The sequence below is a fragment of the Podarcis gaigeae genome (assembly GCF_964106915.1).
Source record: "Podarcis gaigeae genome assembly, chromosome: 13".
Lineage (NCBI taxonomy): Eukaryota > Metazoa > Chordata > Lepidosauria > Squamata > Lacertidae > Podarcis > Podarcis gaigeae.
In genome coordinates, this window is record NC_139689.1 from 21,119,153 (window position 1) to 21,135,347 (window position 16,195).

At 45.4% G+C, this 16,195-nt stretch overlaps 1 protein-coding gene across 8 annotated transcripts; it reads right to left on the bottom strand.

Moving 5' to 3' along the window:
* Positions 1 to 353: 353 nt before the first annotated feature.
* On the bottom strand, positions 354 to 14,328 carry DKKL1 (dickkopf like acrosomal protein 1). Of its 8 annotated transcripts, none has more exons than XM_083707946.1 (8): positions 14,308 to 14,328; positions 12,018 to 12,195; positions 9,911 to 10,045; positions 8,668 to 8,766; positions 3,680 to 3,775; positions 3,065 to 3,212; positions 1,972 to 2,134; positions 354 to 863 (listed from the first exon to the last, which is right to left on the bottom strand). In XM_083707946.1, the coding sequence occupies exons 2-8, from the start codon at positions 12,153 to 12,155 to the stop codon at positions 521 to 523; spliced, it is 1,122 nt and encodes a 373-aa protein (XP_083564072.1). In that variant the 5' UTR covers positions 12,156 to 12,195; positions 14,308 to 14,328; the 3' UTR covers positions 354 to 520. The 8 variants fall into 8 exon arrangements, with proteins under 8 accessions (XP_083564072.1, XP_083564071.1, XP_083564067.1 ...); XM_083707945.1 differs by lacking the exon at positions 14,308 to 14,328 and adding an exon at positions 13,993 to 14,149; XM_083707941.1 differs by lacking the exon at positions 14,308 to 14,328 and adding an exon at positions 13,239 to 13,527.
* Between the last annotated feature and the right edge of the window lie 1,867 nt (positions 14,329 to 16,195).

Genomic DNA, 16,195 nt, shown 5'->3' on the forward strand with positions numbered 1-16,195 from the left:
CAAACATATTGCTCTGCTTTCCTTTTGGGGGACAGCCCATGAACTCCATACACCACCCAGGCTTGCACCCTTTGCAATGTATATACTATAAGCAAGTCTCCCAAAAGTAACTCGTCGGCTTCCTAGTTCTCTTGCCATTTCCTGCCTAAGCTGAACCATTACCCTAAAAGTGTACGGAAGATGGGATTTTCAGAATGCAGATGTTCTTTTTAGCTATAAATATTTAACAGTTCCCATTGTTGAATAAATTTCTTCGATGTAAAGAATAAGAGACTTTGGTAATTAAGCAGTGTATAAATAGCTTAAATAAATAAATCTGCATTGCGAACAAAGCAACATTTGCACAGCTAGTAGTGTGAATGATTTAATTAACAAAAACTTTTTTTCTTTTTGCTGAATGGAATCTAGAAATAAGTGGATTATGAGGGAAAGTACAGAGATTAAGATGATAAGCATAAAAAGGATTGTGAGCATTGAAGAGTAACAAGCTATGTAAATTGTGGGCCAAAAACAATTGTAATTAGTAAAAGCCAGGCCCAATGTACTGCCCCATTTCATTGGCCAATTGCTTGAGTTCCTGGAAATCTGCTTGTTTGGGATCAGCCATATCTTCCTCCCATGGCAACTGCCTTTTCTCGTCATAGTCTTCACTGAGCCCCTTTGGTTGGCCAATATCTTCCATGGAATAAGGAGATCCGGGCAGATTGACTAATGCCAGTTGGCCATCTTGCACAGAGTCATCATAATAAGCATCCTCTTTGTCACGACGCATCAGGATTGGCTGGTAGAAAGAGAGCTGTTGGTCTGGTCTACTAATATCCACACTGTTCTCTGGATTTTCACATGTGGAAACTGTTGTATATCTAGGAGAGACAAGACTGAATAAGTGTCTCTCTCATATATATATATATATATATATGCAGGTTTTGGTGTCCTCGGGTGTCTTCCCGTGTAAAAGTTGGGGTGTCTAGGCGACGTTTCGACGAGGTCTCACTCGTCATCTTCAGGCTGGTGCTTTCGGCTTCTTGTTACTGGAACAGAGCGGGATCTCAATGTTTGAGTTCCTATAAATACTGTAGAGGGGGTGTGGTGTCTAGCCTCGTCGAAACGTCGCCTAGACACCCCAACTTTTACACGGGAAGACACCCGAGGACACCAAAACCTGCATTCCTGTACCCGTGAAAATCTACGAAAGCATATATATATATATATATATATATATATATATGCGTGCGCACACACACACACAAACAATATATATTTAGGCACAGTGCTTTTTTCTTTTTTTCTAAAAAAATGTTTAGGGGTACTCTCATTTTCCTACTCATATTGAAATACTGCCCCTCAATGAGGCCAAACTTAGAATCACAAAATGTTTAGGGGTATGCGTACCCCTGCGTACCCCAGAAAAAAGCACTGAGCACACACACACACCCCACACACTGTACCTTTCTGTGTTTAAGATTAGGGTTTTTTACTTTAAAATTATGTGAAAAACTGTGGGTCATCTTATACACGGGGCAATCTCCCCCCTATTTTCTTAAATTGGAGTCCCAAAAAATAGGGGGCGTCTTATACATGAAAAAATACGGAGGGGGGGTATCATCCCAGTCCAATCAACATTAATTGCATCTTGCAGAGTATCCTAAAACAATATGTGGAGCAAATGCAATAATATAAGACTTCATTTATTTTATCTTAAATCAGTCTTGCAAAACAGAGTACAATTTTATTAGCACATAGTTTATTGGGGTATTATTATTGTAATTAATTTACTAACTGCCTTCTGCACAACTGTCTTAATGTGATGTACAATAAAAAGCAAAAAAAACCAAAACCCAACCTAGTTAAAAACGCAAGAAACAGCAGATACACTTAAAACAAAACTAAAACAATGCAAAACAGTCTTGCAGCTACTTTAGTTGCAGCTTTCTCTTGTGAAGAATTCTACAGAGACCGAATGCTCCTTACCTTTTAGCTCTGCACTTCAGCCCTTGGGCACATGGGCAATACTGGCTAGGTTTGGGAAAGCCTGTGAGGCTGCCCCAACCCATCAGTCCAAAGAGGGAACTGGTGGGAATCTGGCATACTTCCCCTTCCTTTGGATAAGGAGTGCAAACTGGGAACGAGAGAGCTGTGTTGGAGATAGGATAGGGATTATAAAGGATTATGTGAAGAAAATCCATAAAGTAAAATCTGCCTGGAATATCTGCTATACAAGATACACTGGATTGGTTCACATGTAACACTAAGACAAACTATGTCGTGGCATGAATGAGCTACTATACTGGTGCACATTTAGAAAAATTCAGCCGCTTAGCTTCACTCCTTGTGAGCGAAACCATAGTTAGTCTCTTAGCATTATGTGCAAATCCAGTCTTGTGGTTTGTTTCGGTAGTCCAAACCAAACACAAGCTATAACCAATACCTGCTCTTGGCTTACTGATTGTGATAATGAGGACAGGGATTATATCAGGACCATGGTGTGAGAGGCAAAGATTAACTGCCTCTCCACATGCACCGTGGTCTCAATCTGGATTATAGTCCTGAGGAATTGGTAAAAAGGTAAAGGTAAAGGGACCCCTGACCATTAGGTCCAGTCGTGACCGACTCTGGGGTTGCGGCGCTCATCTTGCTTTATTGGGCAAGGGAGCTGGCGTACAGCTTCCGGGTCATGTGGCCAGCATGACTAAGCCGCTTCTGGTGAACCAGAGCAGTGCACAAAAACGACGTTTACCTTCCCGCCGGTGTGGTACCTATTTATCTACTTGCACTTAGGGGTGCTTTCAAACTGCTAGGTTGGCAGGAGCTAGGACCGAGTAATGGGAGCTCACCCCGTCGCGGGGATTCGAACTGCCAACCTTCTGATTGGCAAGTCCTGGGCTCTGTGGTTTAACCCACAGCGCCACCCATGTCCCACCAGGAATTGGTACTTTCAGTTTAAAAGCTTTCACGCAACTCCAAGTAAAGCAGTCAACATTACTAAATATGAGCAGACCAAATCCGAGGGTAAGAGGAAGTCGATTATCACGCTGGAGGCATGAGTACATAAAAACCATCTTACAGTTGCTGGCGGAGCAACACAGCCCCTGAGCACACTTGTCCTGGCGTGGGTCACATCTTGTTCCACTCTCACCACGGCTCACACCTTTTGCACACCTGCCCCACACACATAGATATCCCAGACAGCATTCCCTGTCCTTCCAGCATATCTAGGAGACAAAGCATGATGACGACACAACATTTATTTTCTGAAGCTCAAAACTAGAAAATTCATTTAAAATACAAAGGCACTACCAGTGAAAAGACCCAGCCTAATTTTATTTATTCAGGATATGCTACTCAAAAGGCCAGCTTTTGTGTTTGCATTTCAAAATATGAGCAGACCAATACCCAAATTGCACAGGATCAAGGCCCTTTTCCCTCTTCTTCTGATACCCTTTTTTTTCTTTCTCGCTCTTGCTCTCTTCCTGGCCAGCAGGCTGTCTGTCAGGGGAAGATCAGATTCCTCTTGCCAGAGGCCTGAACTAATCACATTCAAGAGCTTTTGAAATTAGGCAGAGGGCCACATGCAGACTAGGACTGCAGGTTGCAGCAGCCTCTCGTTTTAGAATACCCCTTTTCTGCGGTAGAAATATTTTCCAGGGACATTTCTGGCAGCAAAGTTGAGGGTACTCACTGTATTCTTGACCTTACACTGCCGACACCGGGAAGCAAGGAAGGACTTAAAGCAGAACTGGTCCTTTTGGCAGTCACTGTCACTCACACATTCCTGCTGGAGAGGAAGGACATATTTAAAAAGGGCTACAAGACCATTGCACTAGCAAGTTCCCTATTTCGTTGCTGGGTAATGGCTGAATTTAAGACTGCAGTTGGCTTCTGTGGAGCATCTTAGCTGGCTACTAGGATGGGACTTCTCCCTACCTCAGCTCAAACCTGTAAGTTTCCCATAGATTGCTCTGCAATATTAATGGTTACTGCAAACTTTATTTCTGAATGCACACCAGAATATAAAGGGTAAAGGGACCCCTGACCATTAGGTCCAGTCATGACCGACTTTGGGGTTGTGGCCCTCATCTCGCTTTATTGGCCAAGGGAGCCGGCATACAGCTTCCGGGTCATGTGGCCAGCATGACTAAACCGCTTCTGGCGAACCAGAGCAGCGCACGGAAACGCCGTTTACCTTCCTGCCGGAGCGGTACCTATTTATCTACTTGCACTTTGATGTGCTTTTGAACTGCTAGGTGGGCAGGTACAGGGACCGAGCAACGACAGCTCACCCCGTCACGGGGATTCGAACCGCCGACCTTCTGATCGGCAAGTCCTAGGCTCTGTGGTTTAACCCACAGCGCCACCCACGTCCCACACCAGAATATAAACAGCTCCATTTCCCATATATTTCCAGCAAGTATTGTATTCAGTCATATGGAATTTAACTGTGCGCTTAAGCACAGGCTCCAAGCTGTCCCATTCCTTGCTTCCCTTGAACTAAGACGGGGTGGGGAAACTTTTTTCAGCCCAAGGGCCACATTCCATTCTGGGCAGCCTTCCAGGGGCCACATGCCAGGGGTGGGGTCAACAGCGGTGACTTGCAAAGACCAGATTCCTATACAACCTGCATCCAGGGAAGCAAGGACCGTAGTTCAAGGGCACATCTTCTGAGGCTGGCAAAAGCATTCAAGAAGGTTGTGGAGCAGAGCTGGTGAACTCATAGGGAGGGTGTGCAGCTTACATGATGGCTATTTAATGAGGCCTGTAGGGTCACATTTAGTCGCCAGCCTGAGCTTCGCTGCTCCTGCACTCTGCTGCAGGACTTCATCAAGAGCCCTGCTAGAGAACTGTATAGAAACCCATTGATAAAGCTTTTAATGTTACCAACACTTGTGTGGAACTCGGACCCAGTGTGGTGTAGTGGTTAGAGTGCTGGAATAGGACCCAGGAGACCAGGGTTCGTATCCCCACTCGGCCATGAAACTCACACTGAGTGACCCTGGGCCAGTCACGGTCTCTCTACCTCACAGGGATGTTGTGGGGATAAAATTGGGAGAAAGAGAACCAAGTATGCCACCTTGAGCTCCTTGGAGGGGGTTATAAATGTAATAAATAAAGAAAACAAAAACACAGCAGCCCCAAGAGGCTATCTTGTCACCTCTCCCACCTCATGGAAGAATTCAGATCAGACAAAAAGAAAGCACCCACACAAGCAGTGCTTTTAGCACATGAAAGACAGTCAGAAAATTGCAAACACACCTCTTATCCCTCTCAGGCACACCAGCTCTTTTGCCTTACATGCCACAAATTCTCCTGCAAACTACCTCAGTTTGGAAGCGGCATTTCTAATACACAGATGTTTGTCTTAAAATGTTTGTGCCATTTATCTCCACAAGAATCCTTCACAGGTGTGGCGAACACAGGATGCTGAGTGTCGCCTTCCAATGTACAGCACCCATTTCGAGAATTGTTTCAATTCTTACTCTTACATTCAGTACACACACACATAAAGCACAGCTGGAAAACACCGTAGTTTTAAGTATGGTCTGGTATGACAGTCAGATGCATAATGATCTCTTGGTGGTTTGATGTTTTCTCTTCAAAAAGAAGACATAATGTGGGAAACCTCTTTTAGTTCAGGTTTCCTTTCTCGACACAAGTGTGTAACCTGTTCGATTTGAAAGGAAGAGTGAAGTGCCAGATAAAACCTCAGAAATTCATTTGGGTGAGTGATTTCCAATGGATCTGCCTCTCCCCATCATTCATGCACAGAAACGTATGGCTTATTTTTTTGTTTTGTAATTTATTCCAGTCGCAAAGTACAGCTTTTCTTGGTACGGAACTATATAGCGAGCCAAGAACAAGGTTGCTGCTGAAGCTGCTAGTCATATACTGAGTTTTCAGATTTTAACAAGAATTTGCTTCCTGTTATCAGATTAACAAGTTGCTCTACTCTGTCTCAAGCAGGGCGGAATTTTGTTCTTGTTTATTTTCTCTCTCGTGTTTTTCTGTAAAAACAATAACAAAAATGATTTATTTTTTTATTGTTTTTACAGGGGGGTGGAAATACAAAGGAGCATGGTGCTGATAGCACCAAGGTCACAGGTTTGATCTCCGCATGGGACAGCTGCATATTCCTGAATTGCAGGGGACTGAACTAGATGATCCTCAGGGTCCCTTCCAACTCTGATTCTATTGCATATGGAATATCTTTATTTAATGTTGAGCATTAATCAGTACAAATTTATTCAGTCAATTGCTGTTTCCTGGGCTGGTGACTATCCAATTTAGCTCCATGTTTTTATCTAGCTGCTCAGATACCAAATTTTGTTCTGTGTGGAAATGATCCTGCATATCTTTATTTCGAATTTTCACATATATTTGGGGATGTAATGTTTTATTCCATGTTGTGAGACCTTTTGATTATAGACAGTGAGCCTGAACCCAAGACTGATGGGGGGAAATGGGTTACATTGGCACATAACTTTGAATGCCCCAGCACAGACAGATTTAACTTACAGGCCAGGTTTTAGGTGTAACCAACCATTTCCCAGCCTGCTACAAGAAGAAAGTGCCAGAAAGGGGTGTGTGTATATATATTTCCCTCTTTTTTCCTTCCTCTCTGCACAAAGACGATTCTAGTCTGTTTTCTTAGAGCCAAATGTTGCTGTTTCTGAACAGGGCTGGGCGTAATCAAAGAGGAGAGCAAAACTGAAGTAACCTGACGGGCCCTTGATTTCAGTGGGGGAGTTGAGCTGCTCTCATTGGAACCAAGGGGACAAACTGCTCACAGTTTGAGGATGTAATATCGAACACTGCTGGTAATTACTATAGCTTGTAGGTCAGTGACAATATGACAAGTGTAAGAATTATTATTGTGGAAATAATAAGAATTATACTCCCTTGCTACCAGCTATATGAGGGGTGGAACTGCTGCCACCTCTCTCTTTCCCTTCAAATTCAACACCTACCTTTTCCACAGTTACATCTGCACCATATATTTAAAGCACGTGCTGCTCCCGATAAGAATCCTGGAAGCTGTAGTTTGTTAACAGCACTGGGAATTGGACTCTGTGATAAGTAAACTACAGTTCCCCGAGTTCTTTGGGGGAAGCCATGTGCTTTAAATGTATGGTGTGGGTGTGATGGTAGCAATGCTTAAGAACATTTCAAAGCAGACACCCATGTTTCTTCCCTCCCTGCGTTGCTTTCCCATTGTTGATTTTAAATTGTAAGTTCCTTGCAAGCAGAGACCTGTGTATGTTGCCTAGGTGCACTGTTACATGCAGTGGTAGCACAGGAAGAGTTGTTGTTGTTGTTTTGAATCCCGGCCAGGATTCAGGAGGTTCTATGTGCTATTCTGTATCCAAGAACCTGATCCTATAATATTAACTTTAAAGAAGAAAAGAAAAATACAAATTGCTCATTCTCAGGGTTTTGTTTTCAAAAGGAAAGATTTTTATTTCAAGAATTTGAGAGAAACTCTTTTCTCCTTTTGGAGGATTCTCTCCCCCAGCCTGCCACCCTGTGGATGTGAAAGAGGAAATAGCTAGGAAACCAGAGACATTCTCTGCTGCCCAGGCAAATTAGAGGTTTCCCTCCTGCCTTATATTTTCCGCCAGAAGAAAAGGAAATGATGCTTTCGTGGAAGGAGCTTGCGGTTTGGGGTGACAGGCAGGGCCTTCTTCTTGATAGGGTGGGGGGCTGTCAAAAGCCCATTTCGAATGGCCAGCAGCCTGTGCCTCCTGTCAGTGGCCGGCTCTTCCTTTTCCCAGTTGGCTTCGGGGATGGGCTTGCTCTTAAGGTGCTGGGGCAAGCGGAAGATTAGAAAGGTCAGCCTAGGCCTGGGCTGGGGTGGGCCCAGCTTGAGGAATCTGAGCCCAGTGCTCTCTCTGTCTGCCTCAGCGCCATTTTCTTCCTGACTAGCCACTGGCTTTTTCTCCTGGAAAGATACAGATAAAATGCAACCAGGGTGAGGATATTACCTCAGTGGTTTGTGAGAATCAGCCTGAGAAGGACTTTATGCTTAGAATGAGAAGTGGGAGGGTGTCCAAGCTGGGGGTCCACATTCTTTTACCCCCTCCAGGAGAGAAGAGGGGGTCAGAGGAAGAGGAATTCCTGGGGTAGGGAAAAGACCAATCTATGGGAATAGGGAGAAAGAGGGGCAACCTGTGGCCCTCCAGATGTTGCTGGGCTCCATCATCCCCTGACCCCTGGTCCAGAGGACCAGAAGTTCACCCATCCCTCCTTTTGGGGAAAGCAGAGGTACACTAGTCTAACAAGGTTTATTGGTCATGATAGTTGAACTGAACTGCCAGTATCAAATGCTGGGGACAGATAGCACAGGGCAGCTGCAGCCTTCCATCCCTACTTATAAACTTCCCAGCGTAAAAACCCACCTGTGTAGATCAGGCTAGTTTCTACCCCTCCCTTCTCTATCCAGGGAACTGAGAGGCATGATCAGAGTTCTAAGACGTATTCAAGACCGGCATAGACATGCAAGGGGGATATGAAGTATGGCCACAGAAGGAGAGGGCTAAAGACCAGACAGAGAGGTCTGGAGGGACGCATCTAGAGTCTAACACGCAGCTTGCCACACACACCAAGTCACACGCAACCAAAAAATTAGGTGAGGAAAGGTGAGTGGGCTTGTTACCCTCCTGAGCATGCACTGACCTCATCCTCTTCCTCCTCCTCTGGGCGGGTGTCTGCCTGTTCAATAGAAGTCACCGTTTTTTCTGAAAACACCATCTCTCCTGTACGGTTATCAGTCATCTGCATATTTTGAGAGAACAACATTAAGATTGCATGGGAGAGACAGAACAAGTGAAGAAGCCTCCTTACTTTTAAACATTTGTGAGGCGGCAGCATGGTTGACGGCAGAAACATCCTCATGGCCAAGGCTCCACAGAGCTATGGGGACAGTTGACTTGGCTTCACAGGGGCAAGGGGGTGTCCTCAAGTGCCTGCACTAGACTTGCGACCACCTTAGGAAAGAGGTGGAGAGCCTATGCCTGTCCCGTCAACCCTAGACAACATGGCCAGGGGACATGGATTATGGGAGTTGTAGTCTAGCAACACCTGGAGAGAGCCCTTATTCCCCTCACAGAGCTGTGGTTCTCAACGTGGCTCAACAGTAATTCCTCTGCCCAGGGAACTCTGGGAATTGTAGCTCTGTGAGGGCAACGGAGGTCTCCTATCAACGCTCAGCACCCCTTAACAAACTATACTTCCCAGGAATCTTTGGAGGAAGCTCTGTTTAAATTTAATGTATGATGCCACTTTAAATGTACAGTGCCAATGGGGCCCTACTCAGATTAGACCCATGGAAACTAATGAATCCAAGTTAGTCATGTCCATGAACTTCAGTTGGTCTGCTAGCATGGGACAGAACCCATAGTCTCCCAACAGCATGCACCAGATTATAATACCAATGGTGGACTGTGGGAGGGAAAGAATACATGGGGAAAGATTATTCCATGGCTTTGTTGGGATGGTTGGTTGCTTGAGTTGCAGTATGTACACGGAGAGCCATTTGTCAGAACGGGTGAAAGCTGACAGGAAACATGAACTTGCTTCAAGAACCATGTCAAGGTTCAGCCTTGCCAGATAAGCAACGGGGAGTCCAGGACCTAAGATCTATTCCAGGCTAGCCAAAGGGGTTCTGCTTACTGTGGCTGAGCATCTAAGCCATCCTCTGCTGCCTTATATATATTTTATATATTACTGACAAAATGCCTTTTAGTCTAGAATTTGATGTCCCCAAATGGCTACCCAACGATAGGGACGGCCTGGACACCACCAACTATATTGATCAGAACTTGCATCCCCAGGTATTGAATTGCCAGCCAGTGAGGTAAACTGAGCTTAGTTATCCATGGTTCTTCATTTTCGTTTTGGTTCTCAATAGCTCACTCACTTTGCTGATTTCACGGTGGCTGTAGACGGTGGCATTCCCCACTTTCCGCTGGTGCTTCTCCTCATTGTGATAGTTTGAGGGCAGCTTGCTGATATCCACAGAGGGCTCAAGCTGGTCTTTCCCCAGCACGTCCTCCTACACAATAGACAAAAACGGATCCTTATACTGTGTAGGGGAAGGAGACAGAGTGTCCCTCCAGATGAACTGTTTATTGTGTACTGTATCCTGATTCCCTTGGACAAAACTTACACAGTGGTTGGATTATGCACGGTCTTTATTTAACATTCATTTTTATTTGTTTGCAGGGAGGTCATATAACAATGAGCGTTAGTGGTGCGTTCATTCCAATTCGCTTTCGGAGTCTTTGCATGTCTTCCGGTATTTTATCCTTTCCACTCATTTCCTCATCACTTTCCTAGCCACAAAAAAAGTCCATTTCTTTTTCAAAGTGAATTTCATTTGCACTTCAATTGTGCAAACCTAAACTCTGGGGATGCATTTGGATCCCACCCGCAAAATGTTCACTGCTTGTGCAAGATACCCTCTTGCCAACCCTAATTTGACCTTTTTACAATAAGGAAAGTGACGGGGATAGTGTGAGTCAATAGTTGCTTGACACAACCACCGTATAACCTCTCCAACAAACAAACAAAAAAATGATCGATAAAGAGCCATCATTGTCATTCTGCCCCACAAACTTCATGCAAAGAAATCAAGTTGAATGATTAATAAACAGGTTTGGAAGCCCAACAGCATCTTCTCCCTCTCTCCAAAAAGTAGCCTTCATCAGAGGAAACAGTTAAAATAATAATAAATGAAAGTTTGTTTTCTTATTAGTCTTCTGTTTATTTCAATGTGTGTTTTTTTAAAAAAGAAACAAATTTGAGGAACAGCTACCAAGAACGCCTTAATGGTAGTTGGTCAATTTCATCAAAGGGTACTTTCAGATGAGAGATCCCTCTCAAGTATGGCTGGCCAGACACCACTTAACTGTTTAACTGCCAAGGCCCAAGATGTCTAGCAGAACCCTCCCCTTTCCGCAGCTTCTTAGAATTCTCATGGAGGAAAACAATAAACAGGTCAGTGTGATTTCTGCAGCAAGGCAGAAACAATTTAGATTTAAACTTGAAGTTTCAGTCTGGAAATTAATTGAAATTAACCATTACAAGACAAGATGCCACACCCACAAAAAGCTCACAAGCTGTTGTGCTGCCAGGGCAGGACTTTGATGCAGACCTCTATAAGACCACCGAGTCTCAAATTGCTCACAAGAGTAGATTTAATAGGTTTATTATGCCAGCACAAAGTATTAATTTCAGCATTCAAATTTCAAAGCAGAAATTAAGGATTGTGCTTTCCAAATATGTGGAATTAGGCATTCTTAACCCCCAAACCCCAGCTTTTGAACCTAAAAATCATGAGAGATTTGCTTGTGAACCTCTGAGAAATCAACATTTTACATTCCCAAAGGTTGGGAATTGGTGCTATTCTAAATTCCCATAATGTAATTAGCACTGGAACACTCTCTCTCATCCACCTCCAGGGGAAATCACACACCCAAACAAACATTAACTGTGAGCACACGACATGCCCCAGAGAATCCTGGGAACTGTAGTTTACTCCCACAGAGCCACCATTTCCAGCACCACCAATAATACACTATAGTTCCCAGGACTCCCCCCACCCCAGCCTTTCTGGAGAAGGAAAATGTGTTTTAAATGTATTGTGCATGTGCAACCTGAGTGCATCATGAGCAAGAAAAAGAATGAGCGGGTTGTGGGGAATTAGATAATGAGAACGAGATGGAGAAAAGTTATTCGAGATCTTCCTTGGGCTTTAAATGTAAAGGATGGGCAGATTCCATCCAGAATTCCTAGGTGCTGTGCAGTGTTTACTGCAGCCTCCCCCAACCTGGGGCTGGTTGGAGTTGCAGATCAAATCAGTCAGAGGATCCCGGGATTATTGCAAGAATCCTCCCTTTAAAAAACCCCCAACTCATTACAGATGCTCACAGAGCATCTGCAGCATCCCTTCTATTATGTGGGATGGGGGGGTGTGGATCTGATGCTCCCCCTCTCCCTCTCTCATCATCATCTTCATCCCTTACCCGGCTCTGCTCAAAGATGTTGCGAAACTCCTTGAAGAGCTTCTCCACGCTGGGGGGCAGGAAGGCAGCAGATGCCGTGGTCCTTCCTTGCATCAGAGCTGTCAGGCACCAGAATCCCCACACCAGCGGCAGCAGCATCTTGGGCCGATCCCTGATTCTGTCGCTGCCAGAGCCAGACCTGCGCAAAAGGCAGAAGCAGAGAAGGGGAAATATCGGAGAGAGGAGCTAACCCAGCAGGCACCGCCCCTGCCGGCTATTCTCAAGACCCTCCCCTCCTGCACTCAGGCATCCACCCAACCCCACAAGCCTTCCTCCCTTTGCTCTGCCCCAGAGCAGCCAACGTGGACCAGTGCTTAGAGGCCCAAAGGGACAGAGGCCTTTCCCCCCAAATCCCAGGCAAACCAAGTTGAAAAAAGCAAGGATGGGGATCCTGTAACCTTACAGGTGCTTTGGGGCTCTCAAGGGCCATGGGTCGGGCCAGAGCACGTACTGTGTGTGCAGAAGGTCGCTGGCTCAAATCCTGGCATCACCAGGTGTCGGAAACCCTGAAGGGTAGCTGCCAGTCAGTGCAGTAAACACTGAGGGTCGATCCACACCATATACAGTGGTACCTCGGGTTAAGAACTTAATTCGTTCTGGAGGTCTGTTCTTGACCTGAAACTGTTCTTAACCTGAAGCACGACTTTAGCTAATGGGGCCTCCTGCTGCCGCTGCGCTGCCGCACCACGATTTCTGTTCTCATCCTGAAGCAAAGTTCTTAACCCGAAGTAATATTTCTGGGTTAGTGGAGTCTGTAACCTGAAGCACATGTAACCTGAGATACCACTGTATTTAACACGCATTTAAAGAACATGATTTCCCCCAATGACTCCTGGGAGCTATAGCTACCATGCTCATAGAGCAACAATTCCCAGCACCATTAACAAACTACAGTTCCCAAGATGATTAGGGGGGGAGTTGTGTGTTTTAAATGTATGGTGTGGATCTGCCCTGAGGTGGTAACACCAATAGACTGACTTAGCGTGTTCCAGCGGAGGGTGGTCCATGAGGAAAAACAGGGCTCTCAAATTTCAGCGAGGAAATACGATACTAAAATTTGCCTCCCACCTCTGTCACTCCATTTACATCATTATTGTTGTGCCCCCCTCCCCATGGCACCAGCGTCCAACACAGCCCCTAAAACCACCTCTGATATTGGCCTGCCATCCTCCTCGCACCCACCCCTTCTTGGCACCCACACCCTTCTGGGTCAGCCACCCCTCTGCCCCACACAGGGGTTGCAGCCCACCTCTTCTTAACCCCCTCGATTCACTAGCCAGCCTGTAACTAAGCAGAACTCCCTGTCGGTCAGTTTCTGACGGGCCCATTTGAAAAAAGGTTCCGGTTCCGGAATGTGCCAGCTTTGCCTGGCATCTGTCAGGACAGAGCAGCTGTTTCTCCACACAGACCCATAAATTGTATGTTTGGGGTGTCTTTTTACAGCCTTCCCATAAGCTGCCAGAGGTCCCTTGAATGATTTAGAGGGCCTCACATCCGTCACCCTATTTGCAATGTTTAGTTTGAGCTAGGGTTGACTCCAGAACATAACGTGAATCCTGGAGAGTTCAGCACTAGACGGAACATATGAAGTAACAATAAAGGACACGTCTGATCATGTCAAGAGCGCTTTCCCCTCACCGTTCAGGAAACAGTCAACCCCCACTGCAGAATATTAAGAAGCAAGGCTTTTAGGTTAGATGGGCTGACCTCCAAAGCCCGGGAAGGCAGGTGAAGGCTGCAATCCTAACTCCACTTACCTGGAAGTAAGCACCTCTGAATTCAATAGGTCTTACTTCTGAGTAGATATGGTTAGAATTGCACAAATATCCACCTCAGTGTCTTCTCCCTCTGCCTCCAGTAATCCAAAGGACCAGATCCCCACATCTCTTTATCATTCACACATTTAAACCCAGCTGCTAAACCCAGCACAACTTACAAAAAAGGAAAAGCAGCACACAATAAAGGCCAAGATATTCAACATTAAAAGCACAGGACTGAAAGAAAACATCTTCGAAGGAGGACTTATGGAGATCCCTGCTAGATCAGCCCTAGGTCCATCTAGGCCACACACAGGGCCTGAAGGGCATATTGCTTGTGGACATGGAATTTCTATTAAGTCATAGTGGCCAATGGTGGTCATAGTGTGGTGGTTAAAGTGTTGGATTAGGACCTGGGAGATGAGGGTTCAAAACACCCTCCCAGCCCTGCACCTCACTGGGTGATCTTGAGACAGCTTCTCGGCCAAATTTACCTCACAGATTTCCAGTGGGCATCAAATAGAGCAGGAAGAATTCTATGGCTGACTACACACCATACATGTAAAGGATATGTCCCCCCCCCCCCAAATATCTTGGGAACTGTAGTTTCTCCCTCAGAACTACAAGTCCCAGCACCTTTAAATTACAATTCCCAGGGTTCTTTGGGGGAAGTCATGTTTAGAGTCAATCCCGACATACCCACATTTCTGCTTGTCCCATTGCTTTTCACCGGGAGAATAGTGGCAATTTGTGTTTTATTTTGCTCCAATTTAGCACTGAAGTGCAGGTTTTCCCTGGGAAAGGAGCAGGGCAGGGGGGAAATTGCTCGGATTCATGCCTAGAAAGTGTGGGTCAAGCAGAAAACTGTTCAAGCCCCTGCTTTCTAGGTAACAGGGCAAACGGAAATGTGGATGAGCCCAAGTAGTGCTATTGAAAACTCACATAGCAACAGGTCTTTGAAGAGCAGCATGCTGTTTATGGAGCTGGTGGAAGTTGTGGTCCAAAAAACATCTGGAGGGCCCCACATTGGGGGAGGTTGCTTTTAATTACTGTACCACGGTCATTTTCAATCTGTGTTCCTCGGACACTTGAACTGGGTTGCTAACTAACCAGACAGAAACACTTTTCACAGCAGTGTGGTTTGCAGGTGTTATTAGCTGGTGACAGCGTCCACTAAGCAATCCCTTACTTAGCAAGTACAGCGGTACCTCGGGTTACATACGCTTCAGGTTACAGACTCCGCTAACCCAGAAATAGTACCTCAGGTCAAGAACTTGGCTTCAGGATGAGAACAGAAATCGTGCTTCAGCGGTGCGGCGGCAGCGGGAGGCCCCATTAGCTAAAGTGGTGCTTCAGGTTAAGAACAGTTTCAGTACGGACCTCTGGAACGAATTAAGTACTTATCCCGAGGTACCACTGTATTATCACTTGCTAACAGCTGCAGAACAAGCTGCCATTAAGAGCACAGGAGCAGGGTCCAGTAACTATAACTCTAAAGTCTTCTCCTGCAGGACACAGCCACAGCAGGGAGTTGAATGAATTGTTTAGAATCACTCTCTTAATATTTTGCACAGGGTGACAGCTAGACATCAGAAGAGCGGACCACACCCTGCACAACTGCATGCTAGCATGCATCCCAGAATACTCTGCAGTGTGGAGGTACTGTAGCAGATACGCAGAGGTCCCTCCGCAAAAACAAAACAACAAAGAAAGTAAATCATGGATTAAAGTGCTTTCTGGGGGCAGAAAGTTTGGAACCCACTGTATAGCAGCCCTGTAATATAAACATTGGATTCCTGTGACTGGTTTTCATGGCCAGGAAGCTACTCGCTTCCATAAGAACAATGGGTGCATTTCTGCCATGTCACCATTAGGTGGTGACTTATGATTCCAGTGAAACTGACATGTACCGTATTGTCAAAAGTCCACCATGATTAAAACTCCAGGAAATGACTCTCCCCGCCTGGGAAGTGTGTGCATGTGTGTGAACTGGAGGGGGGCGGGGGAGAGATTTTGTCATTCGGAACCCTCTCACTAAATTCATATGGGGAATCAGAAGCCTAGCAGTAGATCACAACCTTCTCTCCTCTGAAATAAAAAAATGTAAGGTTTTATATATATAATAAATGTTCATGAATGTACCAAGCAAGCACGTACAGTGGTACCTCAGGTTACATACGCTTCAGGTTACATACACTTCAGGTTACAGAAACAGTGCTTCAGGTTAAGAACTTTGCTTCAGGATGAGAACAGAAATCGTGCGGTGGCGGCTAAAGTGGTGCTTCAGGTTAAGAGCAGTTTCAGGTTAAGTACGGACCTCCAGAACAAATTAAGTACTTAACCTGAGGTACCACTGTACATAGATATGTAGACCACATGTCT

Coding starts and splice junctions, on each gene's coding strand:
- DKKL1 (XM_083707941.1), bottom strand. CDS start 13,384: ATGGGCCCGTCAGAAACTGACCGACAGGGAGTTCTGCTTAGTTACAGG. Junction 10,046..12,017: donor ACATCTTTGAGCAGAGCCGG/GTAAGGGATGAA, acceptor TCTATTGTGTAG/GAGGACGTGCTGGGGAAAGA. Junction 8,767..9,910: donor GCCACCGTGAAATCAGCAAA/GTGAGTGAGCTA, acceptor CAAAATATGCAG/ATGACTGATAACCGTACAGG.